This window comes from Halichoeres trimaculatus, unplaced genomic scaffold (assembly GCF_033239565.1).
Source record: "Halichoeres trimaculatus isolate MK-OKI-2021-1 unplaced genomic scaffold, fHalTri1.1 fHalTri1_scaffold_21, whole genome shotgun sequence".
Taxonomy (NCBI): domain Eukaryota; kingdom Metazoa; phylum Chordata; class Actinopteri; order Labriformes; family Labridae; genus Halichoeres; species Halichoeres trimaculatus.
In genome coordinates, this window is record NW_027437199.1 from 5,471,765 (window position 1) to 5,493,519 (window position 21,755).

At 41.0% G+C, this 21,755-nt stretch overlaps 1 protein-coding gene across 1 annotated transcript; it reads left to right on the forward strand.

The window, feature by feature from the left end:
• Nucleotides 1-1,722: 1,722 nt before the first annotated feature.
• On the forward strand, nt 1,723-4,807 carry rps16 (ribosomal protein S16). The gene is made up of 6 exons (XM_074698294.1): nt 1,723-1,813; nt 1,895-1,946; nt 2,689-2,790; nt 2,959-3,055; nt 3,164-3,211; nt 4,623-4,807. The coding sequence occupies exons 2-6, from the start codon at nt 1,899-1,901 to the stop codon at nt 4,766-4,768; spliced, it is 441 nt and encodes a 146-aa protein (XP_074554395.1). The 5' UTR covers nt 1,723-1,813; nt 1,895-1,898; the 3' UTR covers nt 4,769-4,807.
• Nucleotides 4,808-21,755: the final 16,948 nt, after the last annotated feature.

Consider the following 21,755-nt stretch of genomic DNA (forward strand, 5'->3'; position numbering starts at 1 on the left):
GTGGTTTACCGCAATGATCAGCAGCTCTGACGCATTTACTGTGACCCTATGGGAAAAAAACAGGAGAAAGTGAATTGTCTATGTTTATACAGGACTGAGAATGCATCAAAACCTACAAATCCATGCTCTCACACAGATAAGGTTTGATGCACATGCTATGGTTCATCATCCCTCGAGAGAAGCACACATTCCCTCTGACAATAAAAGAAGCCAGGTGCCTGCTCACCCGTGGCCCACACTGTAAACACAAGCCTGGCTCTAGTAAATGTCAGGCATAGGTAGGCACTGCACATCGCACACATGACTCACGCCACTGTATACAGATTCCCAAGATGTAATCTGTCTTCAGTCCTTCTCTGAACCAGGAACAGTTCTGCTGCTGCTTCCCTCCTTTAAGGGTAAGACACCACCTCTGCTGTCACACAGCAGGATGTGTGTGTGCTTAAAAACAAAGACAAATGTCTCTCCAAAGATTTGGTCCAGCTTTGACTGTCAGTCCTTTCAGTTTTGTGAGAAACAGTCGTCCACTGTGGTCAGATCAAACGCTGTCTCTGGTGAACAACAATCTGATATCACAAAGCTAACCACTTCCCTTTTCCCATGTCACGTCCTGCTCCCATACTCTGACCCCAGCCTACTCATCCCCTAACAGAGCTGAACCATGTGATCTTTGTGGTTTGAAGCTTAAAAATAAAGCTAGATGAAAACAAGATGTAAATATTTGTGTGCTTTTATATAAACTATCATCTGTTAATACAGAGGAAGCTCATTCTCCCCTCTGATCCCTGAGCCGGGTTGGTGATACAGCTTTGCCCCCAGCTGTGATGCTGATGATGTCACATTTAAATGTCTGCTATTTGTTTCACCAACACTAGAGGGTGCTGTTATGTAGGGATTTAGAAACAGGAGACTGTTTCATCAGTCATGACTACAGACTGCAGTTCATCACCATTTCTGGAAGCATCTCTGTAACTAAACGAAGATGTCTTCAATTTGGTTCTTCAAACTGAGTTTGCAATAAAACATTTTTGCTGCTTCTTCTGGTTTTTCGTGCTCATAATACAGGAAATTCATCTCCTCTGGTGATCAGGTTTAGTTTTTTTAAACACTTACAAATTGTACAATTGGAGGATGTAAATATTGAAACCATAAGGCAAACTGTTTTTTTTTTTTTTTTTTAAGTTTAATGAATTTATTTAATGTGGACAGTATTGATTAACCAGCTTGTCATCATTAGGCATCAGTGTGAATTGGCACAGTAGCTCAAATTTAATCATTCTTCTTCAGAATAATTCTTAAAAGGTGATGAAAATTTGAGAAATCTGTTATTGAGTGAATAGAAAATAAAAAAATAAAACATTACATTGTTTTGTGTGGACCAAAATGTGATAACAAAGGGTTTTTCTTAACAAAAATAGCATAAAAACAAATACTTTAAAAGATTATGTCGCTGTTATTCAACAACCATGATATCCCTTTGCTTTAATTCATCTTATTTCACTAACCTGTTGTATCACTGCTTATAAACTATTTTCACTGCTGATTAACTTACAAAAAATGCTTTATCTGGTAAACTCTTTGCATATTTAAAACGAAAATGCCAGGATGTGCCCATGGTTTCTTTTGTAAGATAAGAAAATAAATATTATTTTTATTTTTAAATGTTTTGGAGACATTTGAGAATAAAGTTTAGCTAAAAAAAAAAACTGCCGTAAACTCTGTTGCAAATGTCGTGCGACAGCCCCTGATGTTCAGCGTGGGAAACCCCATCGGCCTCTTCTCGCTCCATAGGTCCCGTTGAAGCGTCTCCGCTGTAAGTTCTTTAGCCTCAAACACAGAAAAGTGCTTTTATTTAGCGATTTATAATCTAACTGTTGGTCCCTGTGTGTTTCAGAACCATGCCTGCTAAAGGTCCTATGCAGTCTGTCCAGGTTTTTGGACGTAAAGTAAGTAAAATAAAGGAAATGTTCCACATGTGGTGTTATGGCTGCCCCCTTCTGCTAGCGTGTGGTGGCTAAAGTGGTTAGCATGGTGCGGCAGCGTTTCGTAGATTTCAACGAAGAAGCGTCTGAATTTCATTCTTAAATGAGTCGATATGACTGTTAAACAAGCCAGTAGCTTGTTTTGAACTGTAATAGTTTTATTTATGCTTCTAAATTACCTGTGAAGTCCATGCTACTGGTTAGCCACCGTTCGGGTGTGCTACGTACCAGGCTAGCTCCGGTTAGCACAGTTAGCAAGCCTACTATCCTCTCATCACTCGCTTTCTTTAAGTGTAACTTATATAAATGAACACCTGTCGTGTGATTTAATCATGACAGCTTTTTCCTGCCGTTTTAAGTCAACGCAATGAATGAACTGCCTTAGCTCTCTCCTACACCTGTAGACACGTGATGACATTATGTTAGCTCATGGAATGATACCCGATGATCATAATGTGATCGAAACATAAGAAAGGGAAAGAAGAGAAGACAAATACACTCACAAATTTTAAGGAAAAGGCTTAATATAGATAAGCATTTTCTCTGTGGCTCTTAATAGGATTATTATTTACTATGTGAACACCATGCTGTATCAAAGAAGATATGAGATGACGACCATAAACTCTGATGGGAATGTAAATGTGGAATATGAATCAGCTGAGGAGGAGAGATGTTTGATCGTCTATTATTTTCCTGTTTCTGTCAGAAAACCGCCACAGCAGTTGCTCACTGCAAGAGGGGGAATGGTCTGATCAAGGTGAACGGCAGACCCCTGGAGATGGTGGAGCCTGCTACTCTCCAGTACAAGGTAACACATCCCATGTCAGTTAAAGAAAAGTTAGCCTGTCATTGTTGGTGGGACATTTAGGTTCATTTAAGAGTTCTTCAAAACGAATTTTACTTTCCTCCATCATTAAACACTGCTGTCTTTATCATCTAACCTTTGTATCCCTGTGTGTGTGTCATTTCTGTGTAGCTCCTGGAGCCAGTGCTGCTGCTGGGAAAGGAGCGTTTTGCTGGAGTTGACATCAGAGTCAGAGTAAAGGGTGGTGGACATGTCGCACAGATCTACGGTATGCTCAACATTCAGCTTCATGGTTTTTCATCCTTGCATTGTTTTAGTATGAAATGGTTCATGTTTTTCTGTACATTTGACCCTTTTTCCTGCATTTTTTTTCCAGCTATCCGTCAGGCTATCTCCAAATCCCTGGTCGCCTACTACCAGAAATGTGAGTATAAATGTAGTGTGATGGATGGGAATAACTACTATAATTAATAAATTTGTTGATAAACTGATGAAAACAGAAGAAAACAAGATGCACCTGAAGATGAAGAGTGGTATTTATCTATTTATGGATGGGTCTTTAGGAAGGTTTCACTGATAAAACAGTGAACATGTTCTTAGTCAGACTGAATTGGCACAACTGATGAACTGAAAAATGAGTCTCAGGATATACATGTCTGAAAAAATAAGACATTTTGGTATAGAAACATCGCTTCTCATAAGTAACCCATCATAAAATTTCCATTTCTTTATGCCCAATCCTTTAACTTTTAAAACATGACATGTGTTATATTCCACCAGTGTGATTGTACATGCAAGTACTGCAGTTTTATTTCCTCACCACAACTTTGTCTCTTTCTCCTGAAACCTTTTTTTAAAGCTTTGATAGTGGCTGTTATTGCTAGTTTTGATGCTTTTGATTCATACTTCAGTTCCCTGCGTGTCTCAACTTTTTTTTTCCCTGCTGATCTTCTGAGCAAGATTTCCCTCTGGGAAAAAAACAACAACAATGGGACCAGCTTGGTGAAATAAAAATTAAACATTTAAGAACCTAAGCCCCATTTCCACCAAGCAATTCGGTTTGGATCAGTACAGTTTGGTTCGGGTTGGATTGATAAAGCCTGGTCCTGTTTGCGTTTCCACAGCCAACCTTACCCTTCTTGGTTGGCGGTATGCAAGTCAGATGCCGATAACCGTCTCAGTTATGTAATAGCGTGACGCCATATCACCACAGCACAATATACCCTGCTAATGAATCCAACAAAGAAGAAAAGGTTACAAAGAAAGAGCAACGATGGAAGACATCTAGCAATTTGTCTTCTTTGTGATTGGCATGCGGCTCTTTGTTACAAAGAAAAATCAAGTTTTGTTTCACAGAAGGTTTTGTGTCACCAGGAGAAATAAGTAGCTGCTGTGGCATGGTGACTGTTGATTAGTGTTGACTAGTAAGTGGACTACAGTGTTTCTAGCTCCACCATCTGGGGTCGGATCAGTAAGTCTGGCACCTAAATGGAAGGGTACCATCGTCTTGGTTAGTTGGTGATCTGTCCTGGGATTATTCAGAAGAAATGCCACAAATTGCGTGCTGTGCTGAGACGAACTGAACTGAACGGCCTGGTAGAAACGGGGCTAAAATTACCTAGAGCATCTTTTCACTTCAGTCACAGCTTCCTGACATCATCCTGCTGTCATTATCACAGTCATCTTTGATTATCCTGATGTCAGCTTTAACTTAAGAATCAAAGTCAGATAGGAAAGGAAACCTTTGAGAGAAACATTTTTCTCTGTTAAAATGTTGATTTGTTGCTGGCTCATCTTCTAGACCATTCAGACTAACTCCTCTCCCTCCTCTGCAGATGTGGACGAAGCCTCCAAGAAGGAGATCAAGGACATCCTGATCCAGTACGACAGGACTCTGCTGGTTGCCGATCCCCGTCGCTGCGAGTCCAAGAAGTTCGGTGGACCTGGAGCCCGTGCCCGCTACCAGAAGTCCTACCGTTAATCCCCCTGTACATTTTCTTAATAAAGTGGAGGAACAGACTGCCATTTGTCTCTTTGTTATTCTTCATAAAACTACAGATCTCATCACAAACTCTTCATACATTTCACAACAAACCATGTCAAAAAAGTTCAGCACTAAATTCTAACTCAATTTCTACTAGGAAAGAAAAGTATCTGACATTTGGAAGCTTGTGTCTCTAAAAAGGCTCCAAAAGTGAAGAGAAATTAGTTTAAAGTAGAGATGTTTCTTCTGATACTGAGTGAACTTGTTTTACTCATTGCTTGAAAATAAAGGAAAATGAAACTTAAACAAAAGTTAAATTTCACTTGTAAACTTTAGAGCACGAATCATTTATCCTTTCCTGCCAAAATAAAGCAAAAAATTCAGTTGAACATGCACTTTAAAGGGTATAAGAAATCACTGGGGGAGGATTTTTTAAGGTAAAGTTCTCCAAGCAGATCTAAAAACTTTGCTGGAGCTGTTTTACATTTTGTTAGCCTTTGATTCCCAGCACATTTATCTTAAAGCTGAGGGTCACATATCTTTAATTCAATATTTAAAAGTTGTCTCAGAGCACTTTAATCTTGATATGAACCTGATTTTGTGGATGCAGTTGCAGATTTCAACCAGCAGATGGAGCCAGAACACAATGGTAAGTAAGTGAGGAAGTTTTACAGTGACGTCTCATTGAAAACTGACCTGTTGCATTTCCTGAAGAGATCTATTCACACTGAAGAAGACATAAACGCTTAAGAAATTCGTTTGAACTGACCAGACTGACATTTCTCTTAGGTCTTTTTAACTTCTAAAACTTCAATGTGGTGTAATATTAAAATACAGAGCACAGAGTGTTATGATGATGGATTAAATTTCATGAAGGTAAAGGTCTTTGGTGATTTTAAGTGTCTAATAAAAGCCAGAGATACAGTTCATTTGGAGCATCCTGCAGAAACAATCTGAACCCATCCATCAAAATAAAAGCCTCTGTCCCTCTGCGTGTCATTTTATCACATTTCTGCACTCTCTCCTCATTCTCTGCTCATTTCTCATTAGTCCTCACCTCCAGCTGATGCACCAACCTCTCCTCCACCACCAACAGCAGGAGCAGCTCTGTAATGAGGAGCGCTGAGCTGAGCCCCAGATGTTGCTGGCCTCTCTGTGGGCAGCCAGCAGCAGCCGTTCCCGCTCGGTGGGCCCCCAGGGGGGATCAGGCCTGTGTACGGCCCTCCAATAATCAACACAGCAGGAAGGGCCCACCCCCCTACTGCTACTGTTGTTTACTACTGTTTGTTTTCTGCCGCCTGCCTCACCTCTGAAGGCCGTATAATGCAGCGCCGCTGACATTCAGTGCCACTGGAAATGTCTGTTTTCTGCAGCAGAGCAATAAGGGCTGACAACAGAGAGGAAACTAATGTGGATAATGCAGCAGGCTGCCGGGAACGGGGCACGGGGAGCACGGAGCTGTCAGAAATGATGTTTGGGCTTGTTTTTCTGCAGAAAATTGGGTTCTTTCTTTTTTTTTTTTCTCAGCATAATAAAAATATATCATCATCCAAGTGAGACAGGGAGGTAATAAACAACTGACGTGATGGATAAATGGATCTTTGTTCAGACGCTGAAAGTTTGAAACTACAGAATGAATCACTGCAGGTGTTTTAATATTCTGCACACAGAGCCCTCTGAGTTTGTCTTTCCCTCAATGCATGGTTGCAGGAAACTGGCACTAAAGTCATAGCTGCAGAGTTTAATGTCAAACATGTCAGCAATGAGCCATTTTTTTAAATTGTCTTCAAAAATCAGAGAAATGTGACTTTAAATGAACTTTATTTGATTCAGCAGGACGTGTCAGCAAGTCATCATCCTTCAGGTCTTACAGTCCTGTCATTAAGTGTGCAGGATTTATTCCTTTATGGCTCACACACACACACAAACACACTCTCCCTGACACACACACACACACAGTGAGCATAACACCTGCCTTTCCTCTGTTAACACCTCCGTCTCTCTGGGTCTCCAAATCACACAAGCACAGAGGTGTTAGGCCAGGATGCATTTTGTCATCACTTGCACTTCATCCTCCTCACCTCTCCTCTCCTCTCGACACCTCACTCCACACACACACATAAAGAATCCAAACTCACTTTTTCATCATGTTTACTTTAGGATTTCTGCAGAAAGACAGGAAAGAGTAATGTTCATTAACATGTAGTGACTCCTGCTCTTCCTCCTCCTTCTCCCTGTGGAGGTCGCCCCCTCGTCGGGCCTCATTGCCTCGGATGAGTAAACAACAATTGGCTGAAGGTGACATCAGTGTAGGATCAGGGACAGTAGCAAATGTTGCTTCAGTGGAGAGGAAACGCAGCCCGTTCAGGCGACGCGCTGCTGTTTGGAGCGAGTGTGATAATGAGGAGCTGCAGGAGCTGCTGCTGTGTCGGTTTGAGGAGATCTCTGAGAGGAGGGGCCACGACAAACAATGTGTTTCAGTTTTTCTTCTTAGGGTAGTTTCTAAGCTGTATTTACTCTATATAAGAGTTTTTTTCTGTTAAATTATATTAATGTGCTTTAGTAAGTAGGGGCAGGTTTGTTAAAGCTTTAGCTTCTTCCTCTCTTATATACTGTTGCTCTTGTAGTAGATGGGAATTTGGATTGGTTTGGCATCACTGCTCTTGGGAAACAAAGTGTGTGGTTTGTTTTCTACTCGCAATCTACAAATGTTTGAGATAAATAAATAATAAAAGTGTAATGAAAATTGCTGTTACACTGAACTTGTGCAAAAGTTTATAAACAAAGAAAAGAAGACAAACTCTTGTGTTTGTCTTAAAACCAGCAGACTTTGTTATAATAATACATCAAATAAAAAATATAATACATGTAATCCTAAACAAAAATATGTGCAAGACTGTTTTAACAACAAGATACATCTAAATAACCAATATTTACGTCTGGAATGTGCAAAAACTGATAACACAAAGGTTATAAAAATTGAGTAAAAGAAATCTGGGGTTAGTAAAGGGAAAGGTAACTTCTTTGTTCAGTCATTTGATTTTCTGTTTGCCTTTATTTTGAAAGGAAAGTTTGCAGGAGACAGGAAATGTGTAGAGAAAGATGGGGACATGCATCAAAATAAATAAAAAAAAATAAAAAAAAAGAGAAAGAAATTAGAAAATAAATAAAACAAAAAAATCTGTAAATAATAATAATAATAATAATAATAATAATAATAATAATAATAAAAATAATAATAATAATAATAAATTAATAGAAATTAAATAAGAAAGATAAAAAATCGGTAAATAATAATAATAATAATAATAATAATAAGTATAATAAGTATAATAATAATAATAATAATATAGATAAATAAACAGATAAATAAAAAGATAAAAAGATAAATTAACAGATAAATACGAATTCTGCTACCCAGGAAATGATTGTGCAACCAGTGCAAGGAAGTTTGCAGCGTCTATATGTGGCATGCACTTTCTTCTAACCCAAACAACATGGCACCTGTTAGTCAGTTTATGTAGTTTTTAGAATATTCTAGTAGATCAAAAGTACAGACCAAATTTCAGGTGGGAAAAACAGAAACACTCCAGTCTCACTTGAAGGGCACCAATCTGGATTTTGAGGGTGCACCAGGTAAGCTAAGAGCTAACCAGTTGGTTGTCGTGCACCTGTAATGTTGTGTTCACACCAAACGTAAATTAAATCGTTTGTAATTTCTCTTTAAAATTGAACATGTGGATGCAAGTCGACTCATTCTTGTCAGAGATGCTAATGAAGCCAAAGAATCGACACTTTATACTCGCTTCCTTTGAAAGAGTTGAAAATTCTGCAGGGAACCAAACATCAGTGGAAGCAACCTCAATGGACTACTCATAAATGAGCATCATATAACAGAATATTCTCTGAAGTGGCATCAGTCGTTTCTCTCTTTAGCTTTTTAATGAAAAGGAGTTAACAAAGGAGAAGCTGTCAGAGCTATTGAGCAGGACTTTGAATCCTTAAACCTGGAATGATTCACAGAAAGTTTGTTTCCTGCAGCACGCCTCATTGCAGAACAATAAGCTCAGACGCTCAGTCACTTGAACGCCTCTGATGAAAGTTTTCAGGAGCTTAACGCCGAACGCTGACGGCTCATTTTAAAGCCACATCTCTTTATTCCCACAATCCCACGCTCCAGTTTGTTCCAGCCCCCTCCCGTCGCCTTAAAGAGCGCTCCGTTACCGTCCAGAGCCCAGAGAGGGAACATGGAGCTGATGACGGATCTATCTGGACTGTTGTTGGGCTAAAGAGGCCTCCTTCGCTCTCCTCTCAGCCTGAAAGCAGCCCCAGAAGAAGAGAAGAGCTGGCTGTTCCTGACTCTTCTGTCTGTTAGTCACACTCTGTGCAGCCAGCGCTGACTCACCCCTCACACATTTCACCTACGAGTGAACTACACCACCACGAGCTGTTTCCTGTCAGCAGAGACCAAACTTTCAAACTGAAGTCTCTGCCTCCATCTTTCTGCAGTCGTAGCTTCACGTTGGACTTGGGCTGATCCGGGTCATGCAGCGGTTCCCCCCTTGAGACCTCCTCTTTCACCCTGAGCCAAATCATGAGGTCATAGGCCTCCTCACACACCCTCCAACCTCTTACCCTCCAGCCCTGACCGTGGTGCTCCTTTCTGCCTCCAACAACCTGCAGGAGGACCCGAGCTGATCCCCTCCTCAGGGGTCAGCTGGGATCTCTTTTAGTGAAAACACACGGTTCAGGCGTTGGAGCGTCGCCTCCTGTGAGCAGATTATCGGACGGCTTTGAAGTGTGGAGGTTATCTTTCACTGCTGACACGTTTGTTGTTGTTTCTTTCAACGTCATGATTAAAGGGGGACGTCAGGATCATAAGGTCCATGAGACGTTATCATTATCCGTGTCCCTGTTTGATGGATGGTCCCGAAGCCGGTCTTTCCTTTCTGAGTTTAAGATCTGTCAGTCTAACGCTCATATTTGGTTTGTTTCTGACTCACAGCGTCTCCTTCTGATGGTGTACACTGCAAAAAACTAAAATCTTATTAAGCGTTTTTGTCTTATTCTCAGTAAAAACATCTTTTTAGACTCAAAAATAAGGTCTGAATCACTTGTAACCAGTCCAAAAATCTACCAGTGGGGTAAGAAAAAAGTTTCTTGTATTAAGGCACATTTTTCTTACCCCACTGGCAGATTTATTCTACTTCTTACAAGCAATTCAGATCTCATTTTTGTCTTTAAATAACTTGAAATAATAATTTCTGGACTGGTCAGGTGAATGTGGCTCATATTAAGTATAATAAGGCAATTTCTACTAAATATAAGAGAAAAATACTGACTTATATTCAATTTTTTGCAGAGTACGAAGTCTGCAGACACTTAAGTTAAAGAGAAGCAGCCTTTATCTATTTTTCCTTGAAAGTTTTGTCTTTCACTCGTTGAAAAAAAAATTGACATTTCGGATTCTGGCTTGAAATTAGTAAAGCACCCATATAAGATTGCTTCCAGCTCAAGGCCCCTGTCCCTCATGTGCTGGAAACCCAAATATCTCTTCAGAAACTGGTCTGAAAGTCCAAAAACACGACTCAAAAACTTTAATTTTGCATGTTTTTTAAACAAAAGTCATCTCTTAGTTAAGAGTAGCTGCATGCATTAAATCAGGGGAGCACCTGTGTGAGATCTATGATCATTTATGCCTCTGGTTCTTTATAATGTTACATTTCTAGCTGGTAATCTGGGATGAATGCATACAGTTGGAGCCTACCTTATTGTCAGAAGGGGGTTAGTCAAAAATTTGGATTTAATACTATGAACCAGGCTTGGGGAGTAACGGATTACATGTAACGGCATTACACAGTTAGGATACAAAAATACCATAACTTTTAGCTATGTACAGGTGGTCCTCAAGTCAAGAACAAGTTCAATTTGTACGACGCATAGCCTGAAATTCTGAAGTCTGATTTTTACCGTAAATACCCCCTAAATTTCTGAATAACTATCCAAATACATGTATTATACTTCATATTCATGGGACAACATTACAGACAGTTGATATGGACGTTTCAATTAAAACAGACAATCTACACCATCAGAATGTACTCCAATGCAGCAGACACACACACATTGAGCACACATGCAACATTTTAAGTTTGCTTTGAAAAAGTATATTTTCTCTCAACTTGGTAAACAATACTTTTTTTAAAAGGTAATTGCATTGGATTACATTTTTAAAGTAACCCTCCCAACCCAATCCAAACAAACTTTCTGACTTTCAGGTTTTCTGAGGTGGATCTTATTTAGGAGACTTTAATATAATCACCCTCACTCCTCAGCACCAGAAACACCACTCTGTCAACTGACTCTTTAACATCTTTATGACTGTAGGGTTGAATGTCAGTCTTAAGTTGTGTGTGAGCTGTAGTTCAGCCTCCCTACACTAGCTGTGGCCATGGTTGATGCTTGCTATTTCAATTTAAATCTCTACTACCTGGATGTAAACAGTCACAGATATCATGTTTTATTGTGGCAGTGTTTGTCAGTAGAGAAAATCAGTATGAGCTACCTACCCACGACGCCTAAGTTTCCTTTCTTTTTTTGTTTGTGTTATTTGTTTTTGTTTCTTTAAATTGATTAATTCATTTTTCTTTTTTTATGTTTTTCTACTCCCTCCATTTTTTTTCTATTATTACTTATTCATATTATATAATTTAAAAATTTAGAATAGTTGTTTTGTTTTTTGTTTTTTTGTCTTTTATATATATTTGTTCCCCAAAAAATAAGTTTCTTTTCCTGCCGTTGAACATTTTCTTTCACTTTTTGGACTCTCACCTTTTAAAAACTACAAAACACAGAGAAATATGCTGCCTGAGAACATGAAACACTGGAGATGCTTGGACCTAGATGCAAATATAGTAGTAGCTGTGACATCAGCGAAATAAAAGTGCAATCCACTCAATATTTTTCACCAAGAACTACATGAAACATGCCAAAGTCAGATCCCAAACAATGAAGTTGAAGATTTTGGTGGATTTTAAGAATTCCGGCTCTTCTTGTCTAAAAGGTGTCTTCTTGAACTCTCCGAGCATTTTTCTTTGTCTGTTTTTGCGTACGTGCCCTTTAATGAGTCATCCCTCCACACTGTCTGATAAAATGTTAACACCGGCAGAAGAGGGCAGGTGAGTTTTACTGCCTCTGCTCTCATCACTTCAGGGCCAAAGTTGGCCAATCTCCCAAAAACCTGTTGCTCTCCTTTTCAAGCAGACTTGACCTCCTCGCCGTCTCCTCTTAAGCTCGCCGCCTCAGACCTGTCAGGAGGCGTCGTGAAGAATGTTACTCGGGCTGAAAAGTGTGAATTGATTGCCCTCTGACTGCTGCCAAACGGCGCTCGGTGTGCCATCCTGCGTGCAGCGTGTGTGTTTCTGCGTGTCACGCCTCGCCGTGCGTGGCGCTGAGGGGGGACATGGCTTATTAAAGGAGCCGGAGCTGTTGAAAGGGGCTGGATGCTGGCACAGCACAGAGGACTGACATCCATGTGTTCCTGTTTCCAGACAGAGAAGGGGGCAAGCGTGACGGAAGAGGAGGCCCGGGGTGCAGCACCCGTAGAGCAAGGAATTATGGGAGGAGAAGGAGGCGGTAATGGAGGAGGGTAGTGTTAATATTAACTGCAATTCCAGACCTTGGACTACCACTTTCTTCGTTTTTTTCCAAGTCTGTGGAGAGTTTTAAAGCCCAACACCCTATCCTACTGCTACACACACATTCCAGGAGCGAGGGATGGGAGCGTGACAATCGGGAAACAACGGCTGTTAGTTACAGAAAATGCATTACGGCGTGGGCCGGCGGAGGAGAGGAAGTGGTGGGATTAAGCCTGGGCCGGGACCAGGAGAGCCCCCCTCCCCTCCTCTCTGTAGTAAACTGTCCAGATTTACAAGCTCTCCAGGGACCCGGGTACCCCATCCTCATCCTCGTCAAACCTCGACAGCTCCTGATTTAAAAATAATCCTAAATCAGCGCATGACAGTTGTCAGCAGGGCACGAGGAGGTCAGAGGAGGCAGAGAGGAGGAATCACACCGGGAGATAAAATGTTCTGCTGCAGACAGACCGAGTATTGACCTGAAATCAGTCTTTTAAAGATGAGTATCCAAATTCAAAACACAGCATCACTTCCTGGTGATTTACAACAGAAGAGGTCACATGGGTCAACTTTCCAGGAGCAGGAAAAACATCCTCACCAGAATCAACGTGCAAATCCTCCTGTCTTTGTTTCAGTTTTGATCCACGTCTGCATATAAATCTGAGTTTTAACAAAAAAAAATTCTGTTCAACTCTCTCTGGCCTGACTCCTCCCACTGCTGCTCCTGAGTCGGATAGGAGGAGGTGATGTAGAGGAGCAGGTAGTGGAACTCAAGCCCCGTTTCCACCAAGCAGTCCGGTTCAAATCAGTACAGTTTGGTACGGTTAAGCCTGGTCCTGTTGGCGTTTCTACAACCAACTGTGCCCCCTCGTGGTGGGCAGCGTGTAAGCTGGATGCCGATAGCTGCATCAGTTAAATAATATAGCAGCTATCGACACAGTTTACCCCGCTAATAAATCCAACAAAGAAGAATATGGCTCTTTGCTACAAAACACAATCAAGTTTTATGTCAGAGAAGACTGTGTGCCGCCAGGAGAAATACAGATGCTGCAGCACAGGAAGTGACCATTCTTTCAACCAATCAGCAGTCTGCAGTGTTATAGCTCCACTTGCACCTCAACAGAAGGGTTCCATCATCTCGGTTATTTGGGGATCTGTCCCGGGATTAGTCAGTGAAAACGCCACAAAATATGTGCGGTACTGAGACGAACCAAACTGAACCACTAGGTGGAAACAGGGCGGAAGAGTCTCGGAGGATCTCTCACTTTGGTCACAGCTCCTTGACCTCATCCTGCTGTCATTACCGCCATCATCTTTGGTCATCCTGATGTTAACTTTGACTTCGCACCATCTTCATGGAAGGGTCCCAAAAAGTTGGGACGGCTCGTCTCGGTTATTTGGGGATCTGTCCCAGGATTAGTCAGTGGAAACGCTGCTTGGTGGAAACAGGACTTTGGTTGGGGGGCAGGTCTCCAAATTACCGACCTGACCGTCCTACTTTTTGGGACTTTTCTGTTGAGGTGCCAGACATACTAACCCAACCCAAAAATTCACAATCATATTTCGATCTGAAGTCGACTTCGTGCAGCTAACTTCTTTTTTTTTTGGAAAATGGCTTCACAAAACAGTCTGAAACTGCAGTTGAAACGAAATGTTTTATTTTTTCATCTTTGTTGGATTTATGAGCAGGGTACACTGTGTCCCGCTGCTATGCTGTCATGCTATTATTAACTGACGATGCTATCTGCATCTGCTTACACGACACTTAATAGGAAGGACATGGTTTGGTAGAGGCGGGGCTTGAGTAAAGTTAGACGCTGATTCATACGGTTGAAATGCACATGGGGACAGTAGCTGTGTTTTACCCTTTTTGCGTCCTTAGATTCAGTTTGTCTTCTTTCAGTCAGTTAAGCAAAACACTCTTTTAAAGTTTTGTTTTAACTAAAATGATCCCACCCATACCTTTGTTTGTGACTGCTAGCACTCAGTTTGAGGCTCTGTTCAGAATCCGCACAACTTGTGACATCACAAGTTGAGCAGTTATAAAAAAGCGTGTTAGTGGCAGTAATCTAAATGTGATACAATCACTTTCTTATAACCTACAGAGAGAAAGAGAAACACTGGATAAGGATCTTTTCACACATTCAAATCTACATAAGGTCGATCGATAACTGTATGGATGTCTGAAAGCAGGGTTAAACCGACGTATGTGTTGGATCCTTATTTATGCTGTGGTCTCCATGCTCTCTAAAATAGCTCAAACTTTTTTTTTTAGCTTCCCTGTTGTGTTGCATGGAGCTCACACCCTTCCCAGCCTCCTCTCTGTCTGACAGAGCGAACATATTTCTCCCTCAGAGCAGTAAATAATCACTATCTCCTCTCTCCGGTTCCAGCTCCCGCTCCGCTGATGTATGATTTTTTTTTCAAACTGTGGAAGCATCAAACCCAAAGCTGGATGCGCTCCGGCTGCCCGACAGCCTCTCCTGTGATCCTTGCGGGCCTCGGAAGAGCGCTTCAACAGAAACAGGAAGCAGTTCATAGCCCGGGTCACGACCCCTCTCATGAGTCAAACAGAGCCCACCCCGACGAAACACGGGGAAGATCCGGTCCCATCAACAAGGTGTGGAAGGATACCAGGAGGGAGGGAGGGAGGTGAGTCAGAGAGGTGCACATCTGTCCAGCAGCAGCCGTGTAACGTTATTACACACAGGAGGCAGAGAGGAGCTCCTCAGCACAGCTACAGCTGCAGCTCATACAGAGAGGAGCTACTGTATGAGGGGAATCAAACCAACACCCACTGCTTCCTTCAGACGTCTCACCTCAGGACAGGACACTGCAAACCATGAATGTGTGCAGAAAAAACACCCCTCACATATGTCGTCGTTCTCCTCCCTTACAATACCTTGCATGAATTATGTCTGCTGTCTCTGGCGTTTTCTGCAGCAACAGGTCTTATTTCCTACAAATTCAAGGGGCTCATCATCTGTTGCACCCTAAGCAAGAACATTTGATTTTTATAATCTATGAGTCAGAGTTAATAGCCTCAGTAAGCGTGCATTTGCATGTTTAGCTAATCTATATTCGCACAGACAGTGAAATGCTGTCCTCTGCTCTCAGCCATAAATGGATATTTGGCTCCCAAATGGCTCCTCAGATTTTTTTTTGTATGGATAAAGATATTACTAAAATTGAAATAAATAAATGAATAATAGTACATTTAAAAAATAAAATGATAAATAAATAAATAAATAAAATAATACATAAAAAATAATACATGTAAAAAAAAAAGATGAATAAAAAAAATGTTTAATAAATAAATAAAATGATAAATAAATGAAATAATAAAATAATAATAAAAAAAATAAATAAAATAAAAAATAAATAAAAAAATAAATACGTTTTTGAGTAAAATGAACTACTTAGGTATAAAACATACATCTCATCAAATGTCTATTGTTTGTCCTTTTTGTTCATACCCAACACTGAGCAAAGTAATAAACATCCCCTATCTGATTCTAGACATATCATTAACAAGCTTTTAACTAATTACTTTGAACCACACATGTTAACCAATAACAATTTAACAGGAAAACAAAGGAGAAGAAAAAGAAATAAAGAGGAGCCAGATCCAGTCGTTGGGTTCGAGGAGTCAGTTCAAAGAGCCGGATCGTTTACAACTGACACCTCACTAATTGAGGTTACGTTTTAATCTGCACAAAATAAAAGTCAAGCAAACATCCTGTCATCCTCAAAGTCCCTGAAATAAGCTTGTCATGCAAAAACCCACACCTCTTCCAGGCTGTAAACAAGTGTAGTTCTGCTGCCAAGATCTACGGTGGCTGGTAGGTGTCAGCCAATTTGCAAAAGCCACCACACAACAGAAGTAACGAGGACAGCTTTCCTAATGGACACAGAAAGTTGTGAAGGCGAGGAAATGAGTGTTTTCTTTTATAACTTCACATGAATTAAATTTAGCTTCAATGCTAATGTCAAGTCTGATTCAAAAAGCTAAATATAAGATCATATATTTTTCTGTTTCCTCTTGCAAATAGTCTGACATCCACTGGCCACTGTAAAAACGAATGTTTTACAACCAGTGTCGATGAGAAGTTCTCAGGTTTTGGAGCAAGCCTCAAGTGGACACTTGAGGAACTGCAGTTTTTTTCTGCATTTCTTAGTTAGCCTCATTTTTCAGCAGCAGTTTGATTTTTGCTTTACGGAGTTATGTGCAGTCAAAAAGCCTCATGTTGGAGGATTTCACCCTCTGTGCATGGGGTGAATCATACGACTACTGACCTTATCTGACTCTTTATTCTTTATTCTTCTGTAGTTTGTTTGATAAATGCTTCCAAACAGGAGCGTCTGGATTATTGCTCCTAAGTTTTCCTGATTTTCCTCCTGTATATTGTAAAATATTTACATACTTGATGTTAGCTCATATAAGTGGATGAAACACCTGAAGTGGGGTGAGACATGTCTGGGCTTGTCCTAGGAAACAAAAACAGGATCTGCAGATGGATGCTGGTTTTAAAAATGACCTCTAAGGTGTTGATATGTGAGGATTAAAGCTTCCTATGAGCACTGAGTGATGAAATACAGCAAGCTTATGAAATATTTACGTCTATTTTTGGAAGCAGATGGTCTCTGCTGGATGTTTTTATCAGACAGAAAGTGGAGATCTTCCTTAAAAGCTTCAGACTCTGATGGTTTCTGTCCTTAATGTAAGGTTTTCTTCCTTTGTGTTCTCTAATGGATGTGTTTTTTTCCCATTTCAGCCAAACTAAACATAAAATAAACTCCATGTTGAGGTAAAAAAGCTGCTGCACCTCTTCATAGTTACACGTCTTTGCGTGTTTTAATCACAGAAAGCTCAACACTCGCTGGGTCGATGCTATTGTGCCAAAGTTTCCGGCTTTTTGGCGAAAGCTGGGCGCTGATGTCATGGGAGCTGTGTTAATGTTCATGTTAGCCCACATCTGATATTTCACTTTAATGGAGGGCTGTTAATGGAGGAGGGGGGCCGAACATAGCTGAGAGAAAGGAGAGATATTTGGCTGAACAAATCCCAGCATTAGCGTTTTCTTCCTCTGTCCGGTGGGACTCTTATCGGTTTCTGCCTCCATGGCCCAACGTCAGACTCCAGCACTATCGTCTGAATCCTTCTCCTCAGATAATGTATACTTAATGGCTTCCTCTCCCACTCTGAATTATTCAGCTTTCAGACTTCTCCAACCTCTGGCAGGTTTATTAGCGTCCCAGATAAAATAGTTCAATCAGTTTCCTGCAGCCAGGCCGTCTCACACATGATCAGAATGAAGCCTTGTTAGAGGACGTGGAGCTTTGTGGGAGCCGTGCCCCTGGTAGGGGTTGGAGCTGGCTTCAGACCACAGATGCTTGGACGTCTCTGGAGAACAGGTACGGAGATGGAGTTTTTTTATTCTGATATTCTAAATCTACATAATAATATATTTATATTTAACATGAGAACCCGAATATTGTTGAATGTGAAGAGCGCAATACAGCTCGATACTTAAAGACATGATTCAATATGTAATGACGGATTACATTGTGATATGATACCGTACGATACGTCAAAATATGGTGCAATATTAGATAATACAATACAGTACATGAAGACATGATACGATATGTTACATCACATCATGATATGGCATTATACAATACAGTATCCATCCATCCATCCATCTTCTTCCGCTTATCCGGGGTCGGGTCGCGGGGGCAGCAGCCTAAGCAGGGAAGCCCAGACTTCCCTCTCCCTAGCCACTTCAGCCAGCTCTTCCGGGGGGATCCCAAGACGTTCCCAGGCCAGCCGAGAGATGTAGTCTCTCCAGCGTGTCCTGGGTCTGCCCCGGGGTCTACTCCCGGTGGGACGTGCCCTGAACACCTCACCAGGGAGGCGTCCGGGAGGCATCCTCATCAGATGCCCGAGCCACCTCATCTGGCTCCTCTCAACGCGGAGGAGTAGCGGCTCTACTCCGAGCTCCTCCCGGATAGCCGAGCTTCTCACCCTATCTCTAAGGGATTGGGTGTCCTGCCGACAACAATACAGTATGATATGTCAATATGATGTCATACAACATAGTACAACTTGACACGTGAAGACATGATACGATACACCACAGTATGACGATATTATATGATACTCTGCAATGTGATACAATACAGTTCAATAGCTTACAATAAAATAAAATGTTTCATAATGTAATACAATGCATCAAGAGATGATATGATACATCACATAATGTCACGACATACATATACAATAAGATACGATATAATAAAATATAATTCATCATCACTACACAATCAAGTGGCAACCTCCTGCAAAGAAAGTGCTAAAAATCTGCTGTTTCTCGAGCGTCTGCTTAAGTCTGGCTCCGGAAGTACAGGAAGTCACATACACACCAAGCCAAAAAATGTCTCCTGTCTGAGTCTCTAATTTCATTATCGACACACACTATATAAGGACTGACTTTTTTATGTATGTTTTTTTAACTCAGAATAAGAGGATATTGAGATCACAAGCTCGCCCAATCAGAGGCACAGCTCAGGTCATGTGACTGACAGGCGCCCTAAAGCTGTACTCGAAGCCCTTGCCACTTCCAATAGCGATAGCCGATCTGCTTCAAAAATCTGTTTCAGTAACAGAAGGGTGACTTTGGGGAGATTAAATCCATCAATCATACAGTCAATGGACACGATACAATAGGATATAATAGGATGTTTACAGTTTCATTTAGCAGACCTTTTTGTCCAAAGCGACGTACAACACAAGCAAGAATTTAGACGGAAGGAAAACCTAGTTAGTGCGACAACAGTGCTACAAGTTATTCGGCTGCAGGTGCTGCCATTAAGTGTAAGGTGTTTTTTTTTGTTTGTTTTTGATGGGGAGGGGGGTACAATAATCAACAAGCCAACAAACCACAATTAATTTCTGCAATAGTTTACCTCAATCTTCAACAAAATTCAGTAATAGTGCTAAAAATCACAAGAGCTGAGTCTTAGACCTACTGACTCATTCTACCCCTTGGGCAAAGAGGAGAAGGCTCAGCTTAAGTGTCATAACAGAATAGTGCGAGATATGAAACTAAAAGATATGATACAATACAGCACATCACAACACAACACAGTATAGTACGATGCAATAAGATAAGAGACAATAAGTTGAGACAGGATAAGATTTGATATGACACAATATGACAAGATATATGGTTCATCATGACATGGCACAATAAAGTATGATGCAGTAAGTCAGGGGTGGCCAAACAGTCAGAGACCAAGAGCCACAAAAATTACCGTGGTACTACAAACAGCCATGTCACACATGGGGTCTTACAAACACACTTCCTCTCACACATAAACTAAATGACATAAAATGAAAATCAATACATTTCCAGTTTTCAAAGCGAGATTTATTGTGTTTGTGTGTTTAAATTTATACCAGAGAAGAGAAACTGAAACTTAAGTATCAATCCCAACTGATCCCAACATTGGCATATATATATATATATATATATATATATATATATATATATATATATATATATATATATATATATATATATATATATATATATATATATAGTTTAGATTGATCGGCACACCACTACTCATAACTATATATATTTTTTATGAATGGATCGAAGAGCCACAAAACAAAGGGCAAAGAGCCACATGCGGCTCGCAAGCCACAGCCTGCAGTAAGTCATTTTGGATACAGGATATGACAGGGAGACCCATCATGACACGATATGTCACCCTTGGATACAACATGATACTGTACAACAGGATACAGTGATACAGTCAGACTGGATCCTAAATCATATATAAGAAAAACAGACAATGCATCATGATACTACACAACATGTCAGGACATGATATGACATTATAGGATATGATATGTCACATTACAGGGTACGACATGTTTCCCAACACAATCCAACCACAAACTGTTTTGCAAAAAAAAAAAACCTGCTTGGAAACAAACCAGGCACCAGCAGGATAAATCTTGAAACTTCACTGACACACAGTGTGTTTGCTTACAGATGAACACACTTGAATGAGACTTAAACCTAAAATGAGTTAAAGCACAGAGTCTGAGTCCTGCAGAGCACCGACGTGCTGAGTTTGGAATCAGAAAATCTCTGTTTGGGCCACATTAATCCAGAGACGATAAGAAGTCTGTGTTCAACTTTTCTTCTGGCCCAAACTGACCTAAATAAAAACTCATTCAGTCAGTGGTTCAGCTTTTCTTTATCTCACACCTCTTTTGTTTTTAACTCGTAAACCACCTGCGTAGTAACTCGCTGACTTTCTGCTGTATGCTGATAAAAACTTTGCGCTCTCGCTTAACAAATGAGCTCTGCTGGCTCTAATTCATCCCTGTCCACTTCTGGTATTCTGTCCTCCTGCCAGCTGTTTTCTGTCCTGAGGTAAATCTCTATAAATCAATGGAAGTTAATCTGCTGAGAAGATTGTGTGCTCGCTGCGGCCGTGGGGGCGCTCCATCTGCATTGGTTACAGAGCATCCATCAAGTGCTCAATGAAGGCTGGGCCGAGCAGTGACACCCCGATCCCCTCTAACCCCATCACCCCGACCCTGCCCCACACCCTCCCTGCTCCTCTTCATACTCATCTGAAGGTAATGAGGTTGTAAGAATTGACTTTTCCTGCAGATAAACACAAAGCCTTAAAGAAATGTATCCGCTGTTATCTGTTAAGCTTTATATCTGCTTCTCTTTATCTGCGTGTCTTGAAACAATTCTTCCTGCAGCGATGTCTCAAGGGCGGCGGTGTCTGGCTGCATTGGAAAGTCGATCTGATTGCCCCGTCATTCATCATGTAACTTTAACTCCAGGGGCACAGTGAAGTGGAGTGAAGACTTCTTTTTAGGTGATATAAAGCTCTGACTGCAAGGGTGCAAATCATCTTCATCCTGCAGGAGGAGACGGCTTTTAAATTCCGTTCATTCTCTGCAGAAACATCTCCGAGGATTACATCTCACCTGGCTCGGCGGTTTCACTAACACGCACATTTATCAACTCTGCAGAGCGTCGCAGAAGAAAGGTCAGGAGACGTTTCTCTGTGAGTAAACACAAAGAGACAGAAGAACAGAGAGTGAGCATCCTGGTTTGAACCCCACATGACCCTCACATGTTTACCCAGGTTGCACAGTGAAGCTCCGCCCCTTTTACCCACCATGCCAGGCCTCCTTCCTCTGGATCTGCAGACTGTTTCCCAGGTGAGGACCTTTGTTGACAAGCAAAATATTTCCTGAGCAGAAGACAAATGCTGAGACAACACAGGCTGCTCAGTAGGGAGCTTGT